At 43.6% G+C, this 22,706-nt stretch overlaps 1 protein-coding gene and 1 long non-coding RNA gene across 2 annotated transcripts; one reads left to right on the top strand and one right to left on the bottom strand.

The window, feature by feature from the left end:
- Window positions 1-1,334: 1,334 nt before the first annotated feature.
- On the top strand, window positions 1,335-4,431 carry LOC148685133 (uncharacterized). The gene is made up of 3 exons (XR_015951144.1): window positions 1,335-1,569; window positions 1,904-2,024; window positions 3,513-4,431. It is a non-coding gene; the product is annotated as an uncharacterized LOC148685133 (long non-coding RNA).
- Window positions 4,432-13,435: 9,004 nt separating this feature from the next.
- MANBAL (mannosidase beta like) lies at window positions 13,436-22,391 on the bottom strand. The gene is made up of 3 exons (XM_035122281.3): window positions 20,909-22,391; window positions 19,638-19,835; window positions 13,436-14,003 (listed from the first exon to the last, which is right to left on the bottom strand). The coding sequence occupies exons 2-3, from the start codon at window positions 19,785-19,787 to the stop codon at window positions 13,896-13,898; spliced, it is 258 nt and encodes an 85-aa protein (XP_034978172.1). The 5' UTR covers window positions 19,788-19,835; window positions 20,909-22,391; the 3' UTR covers window positions 13,436-13,895.
- Between the last annotated feature and the right edge of the window lie 315 nt (window positions 22,392-22,706).

The following is a 22,706-nucleotide window of genomic DNA, read 5'->3' as shown; positions in this document are numbered from 1 at the left end:
ATGAGCGTGGGGAGACCACAGCAATCCCAGGACAGTGTGTGTGGCCAGGTGAAAATGAGGCCCTAATCCTTTAATTGTTTCAAAATAAAAAAATTCCTTCAGTTGCACCTTAAAGACCAACTAAGTTTATATTTTGGTATGAGCTTTCGTGTGCATGCACACTTCTTCAGATACACTAGAAACAGAAGTGTCAGACCCTATATATATACAGAGGGTGGTGGGGGTGGGTGGGAATGGGTGATGGGCTGATGGGCTGATGGGAGTGGTAAACCTGTAGTGGTAAACCTTTAATTGTTTATTTGCTTATAGCATTTTTATCCTACCCTTCAGGGGAGAAAATGAAAACGCTTTGCGAATAGAGTCATACTTTGGAAGCCGAATGCCTTGAGATAGGAGAGGTGAACAGGTTCACCTCTCCTACCAGCCCATCACCCATTCCCACCCACCCCCACCCCCTGAATATAAATAAGGGTCTGGTTGATTCTGTTTCAGTGTATCTGACGAAGTGTGCATGCACACGAAAGCTCATACCAAAATAAAAACTTAGTTGGTCTTTAAGGTGCTACTGAAGGAATTTTTTTATTTTGCCTTGAGAGTTGAATGTTTTGGCTCCTGAATGCTGCAAACCTGGAAGTGAGTATTCTGGTTTGCAAACGTTATTTGGAAGTTGAACATCCAGCGTGGCTTCCACGGCTTCCGATTGCAATGCAGGAAGCTCCTGCAGCTAACCAGAAGCCGTGCCTTGATTGCCGAACATTTTCAGAAGTTGAACCGACTTCTGGAATGGATTCCGTTCGACAACCAAGGTTACGACTGTATTGATGAACACATCCCTGCAACAATCTACAATGCACCACAGAAAAGGAAAAGGGATTTGGAGGGAGGAGGAGGAAGGAATAACCCAACTCAAGCTCTTGTTCTTAAATTCAGAGTTCTTAGAATGATCAGCCAGAACTGCAAGATTTCAAGGAGAAAAGGGAGCCAAAAGTTTCTGGCCTTTCATCAGAGCTGACCGAGAGTCCCTGCATTGCCACTTCTCTCTCCTAACAGCCTGGTGGAATAGTTGCTGGTAGATGATAGATGAGGGAGGAGCCTGATGGGTTTGCAGTTTGTTCCGCAAGCTCAGATTCACTCTTTGACACATTAAATTTGCAGAAACCCTGCCCTCGTTTTCAACTGGCCTCCCTAATTCTGATGGCTGCTTTGAGAACCCCTCCACCCTCAAAAAAAGAAAGAAAAAAGAAAGCGGTATGAAGGGAAGAGCATTTAGAAGTAGAAGCTACTAGATCAAGAACGAATGTCTGGTTTTAGCACACAAAGGACCAGACAGTGGTGCTTAAGCCAAGCACCATAATTGCATACACCCAGGTGGAATGTGCAGTCTCACGTGGCTGAGTGTGAGGCAGCTGTAATGAGAGAGTGGCCGGACTGGTTTGTACAAGTCAACAGAGCTGTTCATTTCCTGGTATGGGGGCAGCTCTGATTGACACAACGCAATAATGTGGGTCTTTTGATAAGGTTGGTTTCATGAAGATCAAAGGAGCAGAGTTCACAAAAGAGATGCAGTGGGTAAGATGCCATTTCTTATAGGTGCCAGGAGGACTGGGCTTTGTAAGGTGGAGGTAATAGTGTTGTTGTTTCTACCTTAAAACCAAAGTTGCAATATTTTGTGCTTTCCTGAACTATGCTTTATAAAATCTTCATTTAAGCTACTTTATACTTTTTTTTCCTGCCAGTGCAGAAAAAAAGTACAAAAGCACATGAGGATTGTCACATGTCACAATCACAGAAGTGTTTACTGTATGTTACAGCTTAGAGTTGTGTGGATTTTTGTTTTTACAACCAAGCAGGAAATAAGTTTTATGGAATAAATAAATGTCTACATGGCATGCATCTACAATAGATTTTGGGAAACGGTTAATCCATTTTCTATGCTTTCAAATGCCTCTTGTGACATCGTCACCAAACTCGGCACAGAGGTTTCCTGAGGTGGAGTGGCAGGTTTCATCCATGTTTGGATCCAGGTCAAAATCAGGTGGTGGACCAAAATGTGACTTCGGTAGGACTTCACCTGTCTTTTGGCATAGGTTTGGCTGCTTTTTGAGACATCAGTATCAAACTTGGCACAAGGGTTTCCAAGGTGGGGGGGGGTCTTCATTGATGTTTGGGTACCAAGCATGGTTTTGAATCAAGATGGTGGACCCAAATGTGTCTTTGGTGTGACTTTACCCAATTTTGGGTGTAACTGGTCCAAACTCACCAATTACAGTGGTACCGCTGCTTACAAACTTAATTTGTTCCGGAGGTCTGTTCTGAAGCTGAAACCGTTCTTATCCTGAGGTGCGCTTTCACTAATGGAGACTCCTGCTGCGCATGCACCTCTGGTGTGTGATTTCCATTCGCATCCTGGGGCAAAATTCACAACCAGGAGCAGCTACTTAGCGGATCTCGTAACCTGAAATGTTTGTAACCAGAAGCATTCGTAACCAGAGGTACCACTGTACACTATCTGTTTAAAAATCACATATATATTTTTTGCTTTCTAAACATTCCCAGGCCAAGTACTCCCCAATAATATGTTATAAAGCCACATTTCCCAATCTATGTACAGTACATGTAGGAAAATATCCACTGGTTCAATAACCATGGGTAGCAATCTGTGTGGGTTTATTTAATTATTCCTTACTTTATTATTACATTTATATTTCGCCTTTTCTTCCAGGAAGTCAAGTTGGCATACACAATTCTCTTTTCCCACCTCCATTTTATCCTCACACAAACCCTTTGATACTGGCAGACCCTGGGGTCTCAAATTTCAGCGGCACCCTGTGCAACACCAAAATCCAGCAACCCCGCCCCCCAACCTCTCATGCTCCATTCTAAATAGTAGTTGCAGCGACTCCTGCAGCGCCCCTCAGGCTCCGTGTCCCATGCGACTGAACTGGTTGCGCTCCCCTAAATCCACCTCTGTCTCTGAGGTAAGGTAAGGTAAAGGGACCCCTGACCATTAGGTCCAGTCGTGACCGACTCTGGGGTTGCGTGCTCATCTCGCATTATTGGCTGAGGGAGCCAGCGTATAGCTTCCAGGTCATGTGGCCAGCATGACAAAGCCACTTCTGGCGAACCAGAGCAGCACACGGAAACGCCATTTACCTTCCCGCTGTAGCGGTTCCTATTTATCTACTAGCATTTTGACATGCTTTCGAACTGCTAGGTTGGCAGGAGCTGGGACCGAGCAATGGGAGCTCACCCCATCACAGGGATTCGAACCGCTGACCTTCTGATCAGCAAGCCCTAGGCTCAGTGGTTTAACCCAGAGCGCCACCTGGGTCTCTGAGGTAGGTTAGGGCAAAAGACAATGACTGGCCAAGGTCACTCAGTTTCATGGCGGAATGGAAATTTGAGTGCTGGTCTCCAAGCTGGTAGTCCAATAACCTTCCCTTTATGACAGTGGTTTCCATGTAGGGAGAATGTGCTGTTATGATTGAGTCCGGCTTGCTGGTTCCCCACAGGCATCTGGTTGGCCATGGTGAGAACATTGGCTTGATCCAGCAAGCTCTTCTTGTGTTCTTAACTTAACTGAACTGGTACTGTAAGTTGCAGAGGGAATAATTCCGACACTGCAGGGAGCATCAGAAAGCCATTCCACACATTTTTTAAAAGAGGCAAACAGCCTCAACTAAACACTGCAAATCCAAGATGGACAATTGCTCTTTTTCACTCGCTCACATGAAGAGGCTCATTTCACTCTTGACAGTAGCTGTGTTCTCTGAGCATGTTACTAAGGGATGTGTGCTGGTGCATAAATCAAATGTAAAACTGTCTTGGACCAGCTAGGGGAGTGGATGACCTTAAGCCACCCCTGCTCATCAGGGCTATAAATCCACTCCAGGACGAGAGATGCTTCGCTTCAGGTGTTTTCGAGGTGAAGGTTCTCAAGGTGAGACGTTTCCTTCGGTCTCTTGGCAAAGAGTCTGGACATATTTCTGCCAGTTTGACTAATCCTTCATCTCACATGGATGTCTGCGGCCAAAATCAAGACAGGTGACACTCAGGATAAAGGAAGGTGAGCTGGGGGAGTGAGGAAACTTTGGTGGGTGAGAATGATTGCATGCTCCACAGCCTGTACACAAGTGGTGAACAGTGGAAGTTGGAATGTGATCTTGTAAACACTGCAAAGGCTGAACAAAGGAAGATAATAATCAACTCTCCCAGCACACCAGGTCTGAGACAACAAGGTTTATGAAGGAGTACAGACATGAAATGGATTTTATATTTATAAGAAATAACAAAGGTGCTGCTTGTGAGGAGGAAATAATGGCTTGCTGTAAAAATGGACAACAAGAAGTAAAGGATGAAATGCATATTAAAGAAGAGATGATGTGGCTACAGGATAAATTGATGGACATATGTTTGCAACAGGAGCAGGAAATCTATTTTTTTAAAAGAAATTGTATTAAAGTAATTTAGTTTGATTTGTAACAATTTGGAAAACTAATAAAAATAATTTGAAAAAAAGATAATGATTACATGCTAAAACAGTTACATTGATGATAATAATAATACTTTGCATTTATATAGCACGGGGGTTGCGAAGCCAGTGACCATCTAGAGATTGACTACAAATTCCATCATCCCCTGTCATTGGCCATTGATGGGAGATGTAGTCCAATAGCCAATAGCCTCTGATGAGCCAAAGATATAGCACCTGGGTCCAAGTGGTGGAATGACTTTTGTGTGAATGAGATCTTTCCCCCTGAAGTCTACATGCTGTGTCTGGAGGGGGATTTTTTTTAAAAAAAAAGTGACAGGGGAGGGGGTTTTTGAGAAGGGGGGTAGCATCCCCCAGTTTGCCAGTACTTGTGTTTCACTTGTTGTTTCACCTGTCTAGAAGTCTTTGACAACTCTGGCCCCCAATTCTCTAAGGGTGCAATGATTCAATGAGGGAGGAGGAACACATTTGGCATGCCAACCTTTCTCTTGTTCCTGCCAGGTTGGGCAAGAGGACAGGAAGCCTATTTAAGTTGGCCAGAAGCCTATAGGTGACGTGAAGGACACATGCCTCTCTCTTGCTGGGGCAAATGCCATGGAAAATGGTCGATTTTCAATTAGAAAAAGGACAGAGCAACAGCATCAGATTTTCATTCTTGCGATCTCTGGGCCATCTAGCCTGGCACAGAGTGTTGTGTAAAATGCCCAGCATGTCATTCTCAAGCGAGTGAACGAGATTTAGGACAGTTAAGGAGACATGGGCATAATTACTGGAAGGAATAGGAGTGGTGGCTTTCTAAAAAGAGCTTGGCACATATTGTCTCCCTCTGCCCCCAGGGTGCATGTGGCGTGCTGTACTGTCTTTCAGACTGGCTGGTTATGTGAAAGCTCCTATCCTGTGGATGGGATATTGGACAAGGGTTTAGATAAGATTCAGATTCCAGTGGTGCTTCAGATACTCTCTGCAGAAAACTCCATGGACTTAAGACCTGTAAGAGTGGCTAAGGATTTCTGTGAATTCTCAGCAAACGAGAATCCCCAGAATTATTTCGTGAAAGCTGTGTCAATTAAAATAGTATAGGAACCTCAAAGGCTGTAGTGTAGGTGTGTCCATAATGCCAAGAATTAGGTCAGGGATGGGGAACCTGTGGCTGGCTCTTCAGATGTTCTTTTGGATTTGAAAGTAGGCTTAAAAGAAAGAGTTACAGGTAGGTAGCCGTGTTGGTCTGGATCGAAGTAAAATAAAAAAATTCCTTCAGTAGCACCTTAAAGACCAACTAAGTTTTTATTTTGGTATGAGCTTTCGTGTGCATGCACACTTCTTCAGATACAGTGAAATGGAAGTTTCCAGGCACTTATGTAGAGAAGGGGTGGGGAGGGGTGGGGATGGGGAGGGGGGATCACTCAGAAGGGTGGTGGAAATGGGTGATTGACTGACTGATAGCTGTTGATGACCGCAAACGACTGCAAATGGTTTTGCATGAAAAAGCAAGGGTTGAGATGGCTGAAGATCGCTTATCATGTATAATGAGATAAGAGATATCGGGTTCTTATCTCATTATACATGATAAGCGATCTTCAGCCATCTCAACCCTTGCTTTTTCATGCAAAACCATTTGCAGTCGTTTGCGGTCATCAACAGCTATCAGTCAGTCAATCACCCATTTCCACCACCCTTCTGAGTGATCCCCCCTCCCCATCCCCACCCCTCCCCACCCCTTCTCTACATAAGTGCCTGGAAACTTCCATTTCACTGTATCTGAAGAAGTGTGCATGCACACGAAAGCTCATACCAAAATAAAAACTTAGTTGGTCTTTAAGGTGCTACTGAAGGAATTTTTTTATTTTAAAAGAAAGAGCTTAGCCTTGCCGCCACCTTCCCAAATCCCCCTCCTGACACAGCAAGCAAGCTTCAGAAAAAAGCTTCCAATCCTGCAAAGACCACTCAGCTACTTAGACCCAAGTGCTGCATCAAGGATGTGGAACTTTTAAACCTCCAGATATTCATAGAACCATAGAGTTGTAGGGTTGGATGGGTCTCCGGGGGTCATGGACTACATCTCCCATCAGCCCCAGGCAGTGTGGTCAGTAGTCAGGGATGAAGGCGATTACAGTCCAACATTATCTACAGGAGGTGTGAGGAACGATTGGGCCCTCCAGATGTTGATGTTGCTTAACTACAATTCCCATCAGCCCTGGCCCTTGACCCTGCTTGTTAGGACTGGTGGGAGTGGGAGTTCAGCAACATCTGGAGGGCCAAAGGTTTCCCAGGTCTGATCTAGGGGCCCCCAGGTTCCCTGAACCAGGTATTTTATGTAGAGATTATCACCAGATCTTAGATTTTAGAGATTATTAGATTAAGCAGCCAATTACTTTTGTTAAATATATAACTAAATTAAATAGGTGCAATCGCTTAGATTTCTCAGATTGGAGTTTATTTGTGGGCTTGAGACGTGCACTGCCTTCCTGATTGCTTAGGGCCACACATGTGACCAGTCCAGGAATCACCACCCTTGCTCTAGTTTGGTTTTGCTTTCCCTCAGCCATGTTGTCTTCCCAACAACATGGTCTAGTTGGGGATACCCAAGGAAGGAGAAATCACAGATTGTGTGTGTGTGAGAGAGAGTGACACAGAAGCAACAGCCCATGGAAACAACGGCTGTGAAAAGTGCCACTGTTTGAGGGACTATTCCCTTCTGCTCTCTTGAAAACAGAGGTTGCTAACCTGTGGCTTCTCAGACTCAGTCAACATGGCCAATGGTCAAGTATGATTGGCGAGTTGCAGTTGAGCAGCATCTGGAGGCAGTAGAGGCTGGCGTACTGGGGAAAATGGGGCAATGCCCCACCAACCTCCATCTCTCCTCAGCCCTCACCTCCCTGCCATCTAACTTACAACCAGTGGAAAAGGTGGGACTACCTGCCAGCTTCCTTCTCCTCCTTAGTCTCAAAGTTTGCCTGGGAAGAAGATGGGGACAAAACTATAATTCCTTGGCTCTGCCTATCGCTGGCTCTGGTCCCACCTACAGTTGCCTCTGGCACTGGCTTTCTACCCTACCAATCCCTATGGGCACCAGTGCCCAGTGTCTGGAGGGCCACCCCTGCCTTGAAATACACAGGCTAGGTGCAATTGGAATTGTTTTCCAGCTTAATGCTGACTCGTATATCCAACAGCAAGTCTTTGAACCTTGCCTCCCTGCTTACCCAAACCTGAAACGACACCTCTGGAAATAGACGTGTGGCCCTTTCAGGTCCCAGGGAAGGGCTGTAGTTTAGTGGTAGAGCATCTACTTTGCATGCAGAAGGTCCCAGGTTCAAGTCCCACCATCTCCAGGTTGGGCTTTGAGGGGACCCTGTCCGACACCCTGGAGAGCTGCTGCCAGTCAGAATATTGAGCTACATAGATCAGTGTTGTGGCTCATTATAAGGCAGCTTCTGTGTTCCAATGTTCCTAAGCGACTCGTTGGGGTTGTGTCCTGGTTTGCTTTTAGAAAGCATCCAGACAGCTGCTCAGGGACCTTGGGAAGGGGTGTGGTATATAAATCGAATGAATGAAATGACACACCCAATCTCTTGCATTTGAACGTATATATGCCTGTGCCAGCAGGGCATTCTCATTTCATGTACATCTTCAGCTTCAAAGCAACCTGCTGAGAGGCAGCTTGAAGCCATCCATTTCTGATACTGAGACAAGAAGAAATCAAAGCAGGCACCTGTCTGCTTCAAAGCAGCCCAGAGGCGTCTTCCGTTCCTCTTCCACACTGCATCCGAGTGAGTGCGTTGGAATGAAAGTAAATGAGGTCTGAATAAGATTAATAGGGATTTAAATGAACTGTGCCCACCAGGATTTTTTTGGTCATGAGCTACTTATTACTGGGCCTCAGGGGATTGTTCCACCAGCACAGGAGCCCCACAAAGGCACATTGTTAACATAATCACTTTCACTCGAAGGGACAATAAATGTAGCTAGGTCATCATGAAGAGCTGCTGATTTGCAGTGATGTGTTGCAAAGGGAGGGTGGGGAAGGAGGAAAAAGAAGGTGGAAATCCCACCCCCACGCTACAATATGCAAATATGTTTTCTGTTAACACAACACAACCTACCTGTATTACTGAGAGGGAGAAAACGGGAGTCCTGGAGAGAGAATTCGCTGCACGAATCTGGGGCATTATCCTCTGGGAACCTCCAAAGTAGGCCTGGCAAAAATGAGTCGGAAGGAAAGCAGCAGCACAACTAAGCTCAAGGAGCATTTTAATTATTGCTCCCTCCTCTTGGAGAAGAATCATCCCATGAGAAAGGATTTTAATTAGGCTGTAATCCCAGCATAGCTGCCAAGTTATCCCTTTTTTAAAGGGATTTTCCCTTATGCTGAATAGGCTTCCTCGCGAGAAAAGGGAAAACTTGGCAGCTATGAATCCCAGACCCACTTACCTGAGAGTGAGCCCCATTGAACTTAATGGGACTTACTTCTGAGTAGGCATGTATATACAGTGGTGCCTCGCTTAACGAATTCCCTGCTTAACAAAATTTCCGCTTAACAAAAGGATTTTTCGAGCGGAGGTTGCCTCGCTAGACGAATTCGTTTTATGAAAAATTTGTCTAGCGAATCGCGGTTTCCCATAGGAATGCATTGAAATTCAATTAATGCGTTCCTATGGGCAAAAAAAAATAAAAAAATTCAATGCATTTCTATGGGATTCGCTAGACGAATTTTTCATTCTAAGAAAAGACCCGTGGAACGAATTAAATCCGTCTAGCGAGGCACCACTGTAGTCTTAATAGTCTCTTCAAAGATGGGAGTTAGGTACAACATGAAGATGGTAAATTCCAGCCCTCCAGCGTATTAGTGTTGGGGATTAAACTGAACCTGAGGCCCTTACCCAATACATTTTATGACGGCTCATGTATAATCATCCCAAGGAGCAGCTTTTTTACACCTCTAATTAAAATTTTGTCTTACCAGAGTCCATTGGATGTGATTTTTTTTCTTCTTTGCTGATTTGTACATGACTACATGACCTGGTATGTAGCCCTCTGGGCTATTGCCATGAAGAAAATTAAGGAGAAGGTATTTTAACAAAGATTACCAAAGATTGCTGTTAACTACACAGGACATTAGCTGACAGAACTATTTTGTTCTGGGCAGGAGTGGTGGTAATGAATGCTGGTGACATAATTAAAAAAACCTTTTCTTTTTTAAAACATTTCTACTGCTTGTATCATACATTTTGCAAAGGCCTTTTGCTAAAAAGCAATAAATATGGCTGTGTGTGCTTTGTGTGGAGAACTGGATTCAACAGAGCCTATGGGAACCTTCTACTATTGTTTCCATTATTAACTGTAGGGAGACAGAACTCCTAAAAAAAAGAAATGAAAAGAAAGAAAAGCCAATTCTAATTTCTATATAGATTATGCTAATTTTCTCAACTGTCATAGAAACTTCCAAGGGTAATGAAATGAGGAGACAATGGGGGAAATCTGCCATTCACCTGAATATTTCTTATCAGTCTTGCAGTATTTAGGCTGCAGGAGAGCTTATTATTACTAGAACATCAAAAAATATGCTGTAGTACTTATAGGCTACCAGGCATGGCCAAACTTGGCCCTCCAGCTGTTTTGGGACTACAATTCCCATCATCCCTGACCGCTGGTCCTGTTAGCTAGGGATGATGGGAGTTGTAGTCCCAAAACAGCTGGAGGGCCAAGTTTGGCCATGCCTGGGTTATTCAAAGAGAGATGGCTTTAAGGATACGTGTGATATGACCTCATTTAATAATGAAGAATGGTAAAACAGGCCACCCGCACTCATTACCCAGGAACAGCAACAGTGAGTGTTATTCACGTGAAGCTGCTACACAGGAATACTAAAAATACCAGAAAGCTACTGACCCATAACAGAGAACTGTCTTTTATAGCACCCAGGAAGGAACCTTTGGCAACTTATCTTTATGACACCAGCAGATGATCCATTTCAGTGAGACTAAAATTCTGATATTCATTTGTTACAAGTAGTCTTAGTTGCAGAACAGGTAATACTGGTGGTTCTAATATTCACAAAAACAAAGTCTTTCTGGAGAAGTTCAAGCAGGTTGTCACCCAATTCAGAAAAGCCCATACAAAAGAAAACACAGGTAGAAGAAACCAACCTTAATCTCTTTGGATGGGTAGCCAACTGAATTCTTAGTAACTCCCTACAGTGGAAGATGGAAATGGTTGTCTCTTCCCAGAGGGACGATAACTACAGAAGGTTTGTAGCCATCAAGTACATTACTGGCGAGAGAACCAAAACGTGGTCAAAAATATGAGGACAACATCTAACTGGACTTGTATCAACTGCACTTCAGAATGTTCATACAGTGGAACCTCGGTTCACGAACGTCTCCATTGATGAACAATTCGGAACCCGAACGCCGAAAATCCGGAAGTAATTGCTTCCATTTTTGAACGCACCTTGGAAGTCGAATGGCTTCCGCTGCGTGTCTTTCCATTTTCCCCCAATGGATTTTGCCGACCACCCATTGATCCTCAGTTTTCAAACGTTTCGGAAGTCGAACGGGCTTCTGGAACGGATTAGGTTCAAAACCCAAGGTTCCACTGTATGTCAATTTTGCTCTTTCAGGCTTTTCTCAGTGCTGAATCCAGAATGGAATTGACAACCACCCACATGCTCCAAGGTAGTTAGATCAGTCCCCAAGAACTTTGGTTAATACAGGATGAAAATATAATCCATGAAATGTCAGCTAAAATAATGACATTTTTAAAAGGATAAAGCAGCCCACTAGGTCTGTGTGCTCATAGACAAAGGAGGTATACAACAGTGAAGAGTACAGGGCATATTTTCTTCCAGGAGCCTATTCCCCACCTTCCTGCTCCCCCCCCCCATTCTACAGGTTGTTTGGAGGTCTGAGTCCTTTCCCCTAGAGCAGGGGTGTCAAACTCAAATTCATCGGGGGCCGCATCAGCAGTTTGGTCACCCTCAAAGGGCCGGTTGTATCTGTAGGACTATGTGTCCACTCTTTATTATCATAAATTATTGTCACTGCATTCAATTATTACTGTTTTTTATAATAATGTAAGTAATAACTAGCTCTGAAAGCAGAAACATAGTCAGAATAATGGCAAGTAGATATTCAAATGTACAATTATTGTACAATTTATTGAAAAATGATTTTTGGTAACTGCACTGGGTGGTGGAGGCTCGCTAGGGTTTCATGCAGGACCTTTGCAGAGCTACTAGTACCTGGAGATGCTGGGGTCCTTCTGCATGCAGGACAGATGTTCTGCCAGTGAGCCACCACCCTTCACCAAAGGGACTGGCTGAGGTTGACTCACTGGAGCTGCTCTCCTGGTTCCAGGGTTTAAGGGCCAGAAGTATAAAGCAGCATCCTATGTTTCTGAGGAGAGGGAGAGGGAGGGGAGGGGAGGGAGGGAGGGAGGGAGGAAGAAAAGAGGGAGTGGGAGGGAGAGAGGAAGGAAGGAAAGAGGGGAGAGAAAGAAGAGTAGGAAATAAGGAAGGGAATAAAGAAGGAAAGAAAAAGAAAGAGGGAGAGAAGATGGAAAGGGAGAAAGAAGGAAGGAAGTAGAGAGGGAAAGAAAGAATAAGAATGAGGGAGAGGAAGAAAGATGGGAAGGACGGAAGGAAGGAAGGAAGGAAGGAAGGAAGAAAAGAGGGAGCAGGAGAGGAAGGAAAGAGGGGAGAGAAGGAAAGAAAAAGAAAGAGGGAGAGAAGACAGAAAGGGATAAAGAAGGAAGGAAGTAGAGAGGGAAAGAAAGAATAAGAATGAGGGAGAGGAAGAAAGATGGGAAGGACGGAAGGAAGGAAGGAAGAAAAGAGGGAGCAGGAGGGAGAGAGGAAGGAAAGAGGGGAGAGAAAGAAGAGTAGGAAATAAGGAAGGGAATAAAGAAGGAAAGAAAAAGAAAGAGGGAGAGAAGACGGAAAGGGAGAAAGAAGGAAGGAAGTAGAGAGGGGAAGAAAGAATAAGAATGAGGGAGAGGAAGAAAGTTGGGAAGGACGGAAGGAAGAAAGGAAGAAAGGAAGGAATGAAGAAAGAAAGAAAGAAAGAAAGAAAGAAAGAAAGAAAGAAAGAAAGAAAGAAAGAAAGAAAGAAAAGAGGGAGCAGGAGGGAGAGAGGAAGGAAAGAGGTGAGAGAAAGAAGAGTAGGAAAGAAAGAATAAAGAAGGAAAGAAAAAGAAAGAGGGAGAGAAGACAGAGATAAAGAAGGAAGGAAGGAGAGGGAAAGAAAGAATAAGAACGAGAGAGAGGAAGAAAGAAAGGGAGGGGGGGTCGCCGCCTTGATTCAGCGCCAGAAAAGAGCGCGAAGTGACCCAGGGGCAAAAAGCATTTCCCCGGCCCCAGCTGTTTGTCGGCGCTTTGTTGGTGCGGCGCTTCAGCAGCAAGGTCCCACTGCTGGGTCCCGCTGGCTGGGGCACTCGGCGGGCCACATGAAGAGGTCTAGCGGGCCGGATTTGGCCCCCGGGCCTTGTGTTTGACACCCGTGCCCTAGAGTTTTTTTCCTAGGTTTGCCCAAGCAATCTTTTGTTTCTCGGTGGCTCCATTTTGGCTACACTGTCATCACAACTTGGTACGGCTATCAAAGGGAGTGACGAAGGCCATGTTACTTAACAGAACTGAAACCTGCACAATAGAGGAAATTTTAGAACTGCCCTACAGTTACCTCTACTGCGAGATTTCACTACTACTCATCATTCGTGGCATATGAGTTATAGTTCCCATTCATTCAGCCCACCTGAACCTAAAAAAGAGAGTGCTCAAATACATCTCAAAGCAGGGACGAGAGAGGTGACTTACTCATGTAATTAGGCACGAACAGTAGAGGGAAGACAGTTAATCTGGCTGTGAACAAATTATCCAAGGGAAGCTATATTCACAGGGAGATAATAGCAGCAGTCTTTTTTTAAAAAAAAGATGACATGAAAACACAACCATTAGGATATAAAATCAGGTATATTAAGCACATTAATGGCATACAAAATAATAAGCTGTAGCAGCTGATCCCTTTCATCAATGACACACAAAATGAGCTGTAGTCTTTTAGAAGTATGGAGAAAAGCATTTTGTGGGGCCAAACCCCATTTCACGGGACCTGGATTTCACATCTTGAGCATCACAAAGGAGATGAACTGCTCCCTCCAGACCCCAATAATTGCTAAGATCTTCCATGCTACGTAGATATGTCCAGTAAACCATACATGTATTTACAACAGATCAGATGAAACAATAATCTTCAAGCCATTTTATGAAATACTTCCTCTTGACCAGAAACAAGAATATGCATAGCTTCCCCAAAACTGTGTTACATTTAAGTTGTACTTCATCATTGTAGTCTTGAAGAAAGCTCAATGGTCGATAGTAACCCTGTCTTGAAAGTTTCATCATTCAGCTGTTTTACCGCTTCTTCTTGGTTTCTTTCTTAGGTTTCTTGCTCAACGATGCTGTGGCAGCTTTGGGTTTCTTTACCACTTCTGAACTTTTTGTCTCATAGTTTTCGGTGTCCTATTAAAAGTTTGTTAAGGGAAAAAAAGTCAAGAGAGATTTTGTTCATAGGGTGACAGCATAATAAAAGCGCTATGAGCCCCTCTTGTATTATTTATTGGTATATCCCAAGGCTGTCATGGTGGGAAAGAAAGTGGGAGAGAGCCGTTTTAAAAAAATCTAATATGCATTCAGTTGCTAAATCACTAGATGCTTTACTTTTACATTACTTAAGTAAGAAATGCAAAAAATTGCTTATATAGACTGATGCTATGCATATTTTTTCGGAAGCAGAATCACATACTGAGCAATTATTTCCAAGAAAGCATATGTAGGGTTGCAGGCTCAGAGAATGCAGGGTGGCAACAAGAGGGACTTCTTGGTGGTGACTCTTCAATTTATAGAACACTCTCTCTGAACAGGGTCACTTGCCTCCTATTTTACTGTCCTTTCGACTCCAGTCAAATATTTTCTTGTTCTCCCAGGTCTTTTAAGATTTTAATGTTGTTTCTACGCCTCTAATTTTAGTCTCTGTTTAATCTGATCACAATTAGTTTTAACCTACATTTGGAGTTGTTAATGTGATTGTGCTGATGCTCATACCTGTTTTTTCTCTCTTGTTGAATGGCCGCATGCTTTTGAATGTTTTGCATTTTGTATGTTTTAATATTTTATATTGAATTGCATGTCCCTTGGAGGATCATCACATGAGGCAACAGAAATATCTAACAAGCAACTACTAAATAGAGCTGTATAGAGGGGGGGAACCCCCTTTATTTTCAGAATAGGAGTGCTTGCTCCTCAGCTGTTTAAATTGAGTGAGTAGGAAAAAGAAAGAGCTGGGAAGGGTGAACTGCCAGCAGCCAGCCAAGGATGCAGAAAAAGAGAAGATAAAGACCATGCTAGCACTATAGGTTTTGAGGAAACTGGAGGAGGTGCTGCAAAAGGATGGAAATGGATGCTGCCCAGAGACAAAAAGATACACAGACACGGAGATGGGGTGCAGGGAGGCAAAAGCTATGGAAAAAAGAGGACTGCTGGTAGGCAATCTCTGGTTAAAAGTAGTATCTCAGCTAGGTGGATTTTGTTTTTTTGCACATGCCTGTAATAAACCAAAGTATCTTTTCTTTGCTATTTTGTCAATACAAGCATAACGGCACATGCCTAAAGGGCTTTCAGGTATAAATACAGGAGGGACAGCTGTGTTAGTTTATTGTAGCAAAAACTGGACTCTAGTCCGCAAACATTCATGCCATTATAAATATGTTCATATTTAAGGTGCTGCTGGACTCCATGTTGTTTATGTAAAAAAGGATCATTCCTGTATATACTGTAGATAACAGAGGGCAATAAAACATGTAGATTTGGGCTTGGCAAGTTCTTTGGCATGGTAAGTGAGCACAGATGTCCATCCTTAGGACTGCTCAATTCCGTAAGTTTCAATGCACAGGAATTTCAAAACTTTAGTAGAAAATACAAAACCTGGCTGTTCAGGTCACCAAAGCAAATAGATGCAAATGAACATTTAAATTGGAAAGGCAACTGTAGAGAGTAATTTCAGATTTATTCATCTCAAATTAAAATAAAGAACTGGAAAATTTGTTAACAACACATTTCACCCATTGATCAACTGTCTTGGTCGACTGGGAGAGACGATTGCAGAAAACATTTCTGCTGTGGGAACCAACATCTCATCCTCTTGTTAAGAAAAGAAGAAGAAAAGAATAGAGAAGAATCTCACAAACGCATGGGAACAGAGCCAGGCTCCTGGAAGAAACCACACACAGACTGCTTCCCCTCATTAACCAAGCTTTGGTTTAAATATGTTTTAGGCTTCTAGAGTGTCTCAAAATCCATGTGTGCCAACTGGGGAAAGGCCATAGAGAAATGGCACGAGAGATCTGTGGTAGCTTCCAGTTTCTAAGAAAGTGGTCCAAACAAGACAGGGGGAGGAGAACAGCTTGACAGTATCTTTATCAATGAGCTTGGCTTGAATCTTTCTCAAGTTACAGGGTTATTGCAATTCACACTCATGAGCCATTCCAAGAAAGGAGACTTGGCTTGCTTCCTAAGGGATGTGATTCACCCACAGGAAGCTGGCCAAAGGAGTTCAACCCTCTAGGGAAATGGGGAAGGAGGCATTTATTATTCAGGGACTCCCAAGTTCATTGCAACTGCAAGAAGATGACTGCTGCCTTCTAATCTTCAATCCAAAGAGTATTTTCAAAAGCTGATTCTCCTACATACGTATATGGAGGTTGCCTGGAATAGGAAACAGACTGGAGCAGGCAGAGATGGTGTCCTAAATAAGGAGCACCCTGCCTATTAGCCTGCCTATTAGCTTATTGTTCAGAATCAATATAATTTGAATCAGAAATTAATACAACAGTGTATTGCAGAGGGTACTATGTCTGGTTTTCCCCATAATGTACATTGCAATACAACCCTCATTCAAGTGATCCGATTATTCAATTCTCCAGCCATTTTAGGGAGGTACAACTCATTTATTAAATAATTTACTAACCATATTTAGGGAACGCATTGAAAACAATTGTGCAGTAAAACCAATTTTTGGAAATAATTAGGAAAACCCATTCAGCACATTCCCACTGTATAACAATCACTATACCACATTCACAGGCAAAGCCTTATGTCCGAACCCTTGATTGCATCACTAAGGCTGCAATGCTCTGGGCACTTCTCCTAAGAATGCACTCCACTGAAAATAGGGTTTAGTTCCAACAAACACAGGGAAAACTCTCAACAAGGAACCATAGCCTGGTCTCTAATGAGTGCGCTTCATCAATCCTTCTTTTTCTTTATTAAATTTATACGCTGCCTTTCCTCCCAAAGGAACCCACCTTCAGCTTTACAAACATGCTCAATGTATGTGTCAGTCATCAGGTGGTGCTGAGATTTTGCAGAATGTAAACTTCTAAGCTCTCCAAAGTGAAGAGTTTCCTCCCACGAAAGCAAGACAGAACATCAGAGTCCCCCACATAAGCCATTTAAGAAGCACAAAGAGCATGGGAAAACCCCTGCTGAATCAGACCAAAGGGCTGTAGATCAACATTTGGCTCCATAGTGGCCAATTGGAAGCCCACAAGCTGGCCATTAGCACAACAGCACCCTCTCGTGTTCCCCAGAAAATGGTATTCAAAAGTGTACTGCCTCTGATACTGGAGATATTGACTGTTGTGACACTATACACACAACTGCAGAGTTGGAAGGGACCCTGTCCTGAGGATCACCTAGTCCAGCCCCCTGCAAAGCAGGAATATGCAGCTGGCCCATACGGGGATCGAACCTGCAACCTTGGCATTATCAGCACGACACTCTAACCAACTCAGCTACCCACTGCATCTAGAAGATGTAATAGCTGGTGATCCTCAAGGCTTCCTTGTGCACCACATAAGCTCTGTTAGATGCTCCAATAATCTCAGCTTTTGTTCTCAAATCATTCCAGCCTGCACAGTTTTAGAGACTAGTTTGAATACTTGATGGCAAAAGTGTCCTTTTTCATCCTAAAATGTGTAGTATAGGAAAAAACTGCTGAATCCTTTCAGGTCAACCCACAGATTTCTCCCAACTCCAGAACATTTTGTGATGCAGACCTACAGGAGCATGTATGAATCAGTCAGGTGTTCTGCTGATGCAGCAATATATACAGGTAGCTAAACTGGAGGTGCATCATTTGGGTGTGCATGGGGTAGGCCTGGATGACAGAAAAAAAGAGGTGATTCCTGTGTGAAAGCTGTGTGGCTCGGGGCACATATTTCAATCACTTTGTAGACACTTCTCTTGCCATTTTATATGTTGTTTTGCTGTGAGGAAAGCTCTCTAGGCCAAAGACAGAGAGGATAAATGTGGGCTGATGTGTCTGTGAAGTACTGGAATGTTGATTTTTAGGCTACCTACAGAAGATGAAACAGCTCCCATCCAAGCCCTCCCCTCAAAAATAGTCCAAATGCTGCCACACATAGGGTCTACAGCTGGTTTTCTGACATATTACCCTGCAAAGCAATACTATATCTACACTTATGAAACACCAGATGAAAGGCAGAAAAGATGAGTCATGCCAAAGAGGCACCATGGAAAAGGATGACCATCAGCAGACTGGAAAAAGAGGCATAAAATCTGTTTTGGGCAAAGGTTGCCAGTGGTAACAGATGCAGCTGTCACCAGACCCACAAACTTTACGTCCAATCTGGTTAGAATAACTATATTCAAAGCCAGAATCTTCCATTTGCAGTTTTATCTATTAATTGAGTAGATCAGAGAATGATCAAGTAGTCACAATTACAGGACACCTGTTGGAGCTGCTGCTGCTGGATATTGCCCAGCTAGCACTTACCCACAATAGAGCCTTCTTGGCGATGGTTCCGTTTATAGAATTCCTTCCCTGGTAAGGTGTCTCTCTCTCTCTCTCTCTCTCTCTCTCTCTCTCTCTCTCTCTCTCTCTCTCTCTCTCTCTCACACACACACACACACACACACACATTAACATTCAGGAGGAGTTTTAAAATGTTCCTATTTACCTAGGCATTTGGTGGCTGAAAGATACAGTTCCTGGCAACCTTGAAATTATCAGATGTGAGAGTATGTGGTTGTTTTAAAATGTTTTTGGATGGTCTTAATGTTTTAAACCTTTATAAAAAATTAATTGTACAGTACTGTTTTATTACTTTTCTGCTTGCTGTCCTGGGATCCTTTGGAAGAAAGTACAGCATAGAAATTTAGTAAATAATAATAACACTCCAGAATACCATCAACATCAGCTGTGGATTGGGTAATCATCAACCAACTCAGTCAGGAATTTGTATTAATCTTCAATCTAACCATAAACCTTGTGAGCCTTATTACTGTTACCGGTATATTAAACTAGTCTTTCAATAACCTTTTAAAATCTTTTTTTAAAACCTAAAGAAAAGACAAGAGGCAAAAGGTAGCCATTTTCAACTATTCGAAGGGATGTCACAAAGATGGTGGAGAAAATTCGTTTTCTATTGCTCAAGAGGGTGGGAACAGAACCAATGGCTTCAAATGAAAAGGAAACTGGATTTAAACTAAATGCTAGTCTGATTTGAGCTGCCTGACAGTGAGACAATGAGCCTCAGAAGGTACTGACAATCCTTAATCAGATATTTTTAATCAGAGACTGGATGGACAAATAACAGGAGGCGATCTCAAAGGCCATTTGTCCTACTCCTTGCTGGTGAAGAAAATATGTTGCTATAGCATTCCCAATAGGTGGACCTCCATCCTCTGCTTAAAAAAAAAATCTTCCAAGGTAGTCTGTTTCAGTTGAAGAGCTCACACCATCAGGAAGTTTTTCTTAATGCTAAGCAGAAATCCCGAATTGTGTAATTTTAAGGATTTTTTTGTGATCTCCTTTCCTCTGGAGCAACATAAAAACAAATTTGCTCTACCATCTTGTGCAATACCCTTTCAAATATCTGAAGATGGCTTTCCAATAGCCTTTTAAACATACCCAACTCCTTCAACCTTTCCACATATGACATGACCTCCAGGCCCTCACCATCTTTGTCACCCTCCTTTTCTGGACACCTTCCAGTTTGTCAATATCCTTCTTAAATTACCAGGCTGCAGAACGAGCAATTTCACTTTTTCGCTCTGCAGATAAGAATGCCTTACCATTTTGTGTGTCTTTGGAATGGGAAGGATAATGGCCAGTACGCAGATGAGTTGGAAAATGGCACCAAAGAAGAGGCCATAGTGCAGGATGTTCTCCATGAACGTAGGCTCTGGGATTTCAGGGGGTGAGAAGTCCAGCTCAGCAGCCATGACACAAGTCCCCAAGTCCACCCTCAACAATTTCCGTGGCTGATTTTGCTACGAAAAGAACAAACACCATTTATTGTTATTTATTGTTTGTAAGCGGCTTTTGAGATTCATTTGAATGAAAAGCAGCCTAGGAATAAAATCAATCAATTTGAGAAGCTGCCGCCAGTTGGAGTAGAATATACTAGGCATGATGGGCAAAAAGCCTGACCTGATGTAAGACAGGACCTCTATGTTCCTGCGCGTGTTTCTCTGCTAGCGGGATAGTTTCATTTCAAGTTAAGCTAGTCTCAATTTATTAGCCCCACCAAAAAGGATGATTTTCATGTTCTGAGTAGAAAAATCTGTGCAACTTCCTTCCCACCCACTTCAAACGCTACATTTGTTTGCTATCAAAACTCCCAAGCTGAAAACCCCATTTTGGAAAACGCTCCCACTGATCCCATGAAGGGCTCCAAGGGAAGTATTTCTGATGCCTTGCCTTTGCCTCCTGGTGCAGCAGCACGTTTGCTACCACTGTCCTAAGCCCATTCCCCATTTCCAGAGGGTACATTTTTAAAAAGAAAGAACCTTGAACCAATAAAATAACATTTCATGACCTAATTCCCCTCTTTCAGCCTCTGTGAAAGAGCCAAACTAATTGCTAGTTATTCTGTGGACAGGGAAAGCCGCACTTTAAAGACAGGAAAGAGATAGGGATGGAAATTAATTAATTAATTAATTAATTAATTAATAATAATAATAATAATAATAATATAGCTCAGTGGGTTAGAGCTTGGTGCTGATAACGCTAAGGGTGCAGGTTCGATCCCTGTCTGGAACAACTACAATTTCCTGCATTGCAGAGGGTTGCACTGACTAGATGATCCTCAGGGTCCCTTTCCAACTCTACAATGCTAAGACACCTGAGGGCGATTTAATGCAAACGTAGCTTTGGTCCACGGTTTGCACGGAGCGGCATGCATCGCCTAAAAAAGCTTTTTGTTTTCTCCACCATCCCCTTTCACCGCAGGCATGGAGCTGGAAACCTCCCCCGCCCCCCCAATTCCCGCACAGAATTCTCCTAGGCGCCCCCAAAGGCGCCTTGCCCCACTCCTTCTGCCCCACTAAAGCGTATCCCTCACCTGCAGCCGAGCCTCAGCCCCCGGAAGTACTTCTGATCTCGCTAGGAAGCGCTTCCTGTTCCAGCGACCCCAGCAACCGCCGCCGGCGAGGCGTTGCCAAGGAGGCCGCGCCTCCTGTTCCACGGCTCAGGCTCGCTTCTCGACTGCGGAAAATTCTAGCTCCTTAGGGCCAAGAGCTTCTGAGTGCAACTTTCGGGAACTGCAGCGCCTTGACGTAAAAATGTTTAGACGTCAAACCTTAAGGGCAGTGGTTGCCTTTACCCCGGGGGTGTACTGCCCCGAAATCTATCTAGCGATGTGGAAATGTTTTAAATCTACAAACCGATCAATTAGCGAACCTAGAAGTGCAAAGATTGGTTTTCTATTTTCTATATTTGTCAGGTGATGTTTTTGTACCTGCGACATGCCCCTATCCAGAGGTTCGAGGTTTATCACAGCTGCGTCAATGCACAAGCAGGCAGTGTGGCGTATAGACCATGTGCGAACACTTCCAAATATATATGTTTGTCGTATTGCAATATGTTAATGGTGGTGGAAGCTAGCAAGAAGTGCACCGGGCCATTTTGAAGATCGTTTGGGAGAGGGGCAGCAAGCATTGCTTGGCATCACCTTGCAGCCTGCTGCAAAAAAAACCTTCCCCGTCAGCAGCTGGAAGAAACAGGACGCCAAAGGGAAGAGGCTGGTGGCAGCAGGGATTGAAGTCTGCCGCTAGTGCTATGTGGTGTCTAATGCAAATTCCTGGGAAGGTTCAGCTATCCCACAGCCACTTTGAAATATTGCTAAAAAACAAGGTGACAACATTTGTCTCAGCCACATACGGTACTGTATTGGCAAAATGTAAAGTAATAGTGGCACAACTGGAATACTGTACCAACAAACTGTTAAACAGTGACATCTGCTGGGGAGAAGTGGTGGTCTTAATATTTCAGAAAATGCTCCCTGGGTTTTGTTTTTCCTCCCTTTTCATTTGAGAAACTGGTCTCTGGTCCATGAAGGCTTATGCTGCAACCACTTTGTTAGTCTTTAAAGTACAGTACTATAAACCTTTGTTGGTTTCGTTCAATTATATTTCCAATCCATGCCAGGAAAGAGATGTGTGGCAGGTGACAAGATTCATAACAACAATTTAATTACCCTACTAAATAAAATAGGGACGTGGGTGGTGCTGTGGTCTAAACCACAGAGCCTAGGGCTTGCTGATCGGAAGGTTGGTGGTTCGAATCCCTGCGACGGGGTGAGCTCCTTTTGTTTGGTCCCAGCTCCTGCCCACCTAGCAGTTCGAAAGCACGTCTATGTGCAAGTAGATAAATAGGTACCATTGCGACGGGAAGGTAAACGGCATTTCCATGCACTGCTCTCGTTCGCCAGAAGCAGCTTAGTCATGCTGGCCACATGACCCGGAAGCTGTCTGTGGACAAACGCCGGCTCCCTTGGCCTATAGAGCAAGATGAGCGCCGCAACGCCAGAATCGTCTGCGACTGGACCAACGGTCGGGGGTACCTTTACCCTTTACTAAATAAAATGCAAAATATTATAATGCTGAGTAAGAGTTGAGTGTGGCATCCTCATTCAGGCTAACCCAATCTGCTTCCATACTAGACATTTTATCCTGAATTGGTATCATTCGCTCTTAAAAACACCATGCAAGTGTAGCATACTAAGATACTGTATGTGTTCAAATAGTTTAAATGTGGGATTCACTGACAGTGTGTTTGAGGATCAGTGAATTCACAGCAAGCTGAAGTCTAGGATGGTTGTGATTAAGCCTAGTAATCTCTTAGACCTGTTCCATCCAGCT

Source organism: Zootoca vivipara, chromosome 7 (assembly GCF_965207765.1).
Source record: "Zootoca vivipara chromosome 7, rZooViv2.hap1.1, whole genome shotgun sequence".
Lineage (NCBI taxonomy): Eukaryota > Metazoa > Chordata > Lepidosauria > Squamata > Lacertidae > Zootoca > Zootoca vivipara.
Note: the sequence above shows the minus strand (reverse complement) of the source record. Positions and strands in the feature narration are given on the sequence as shown.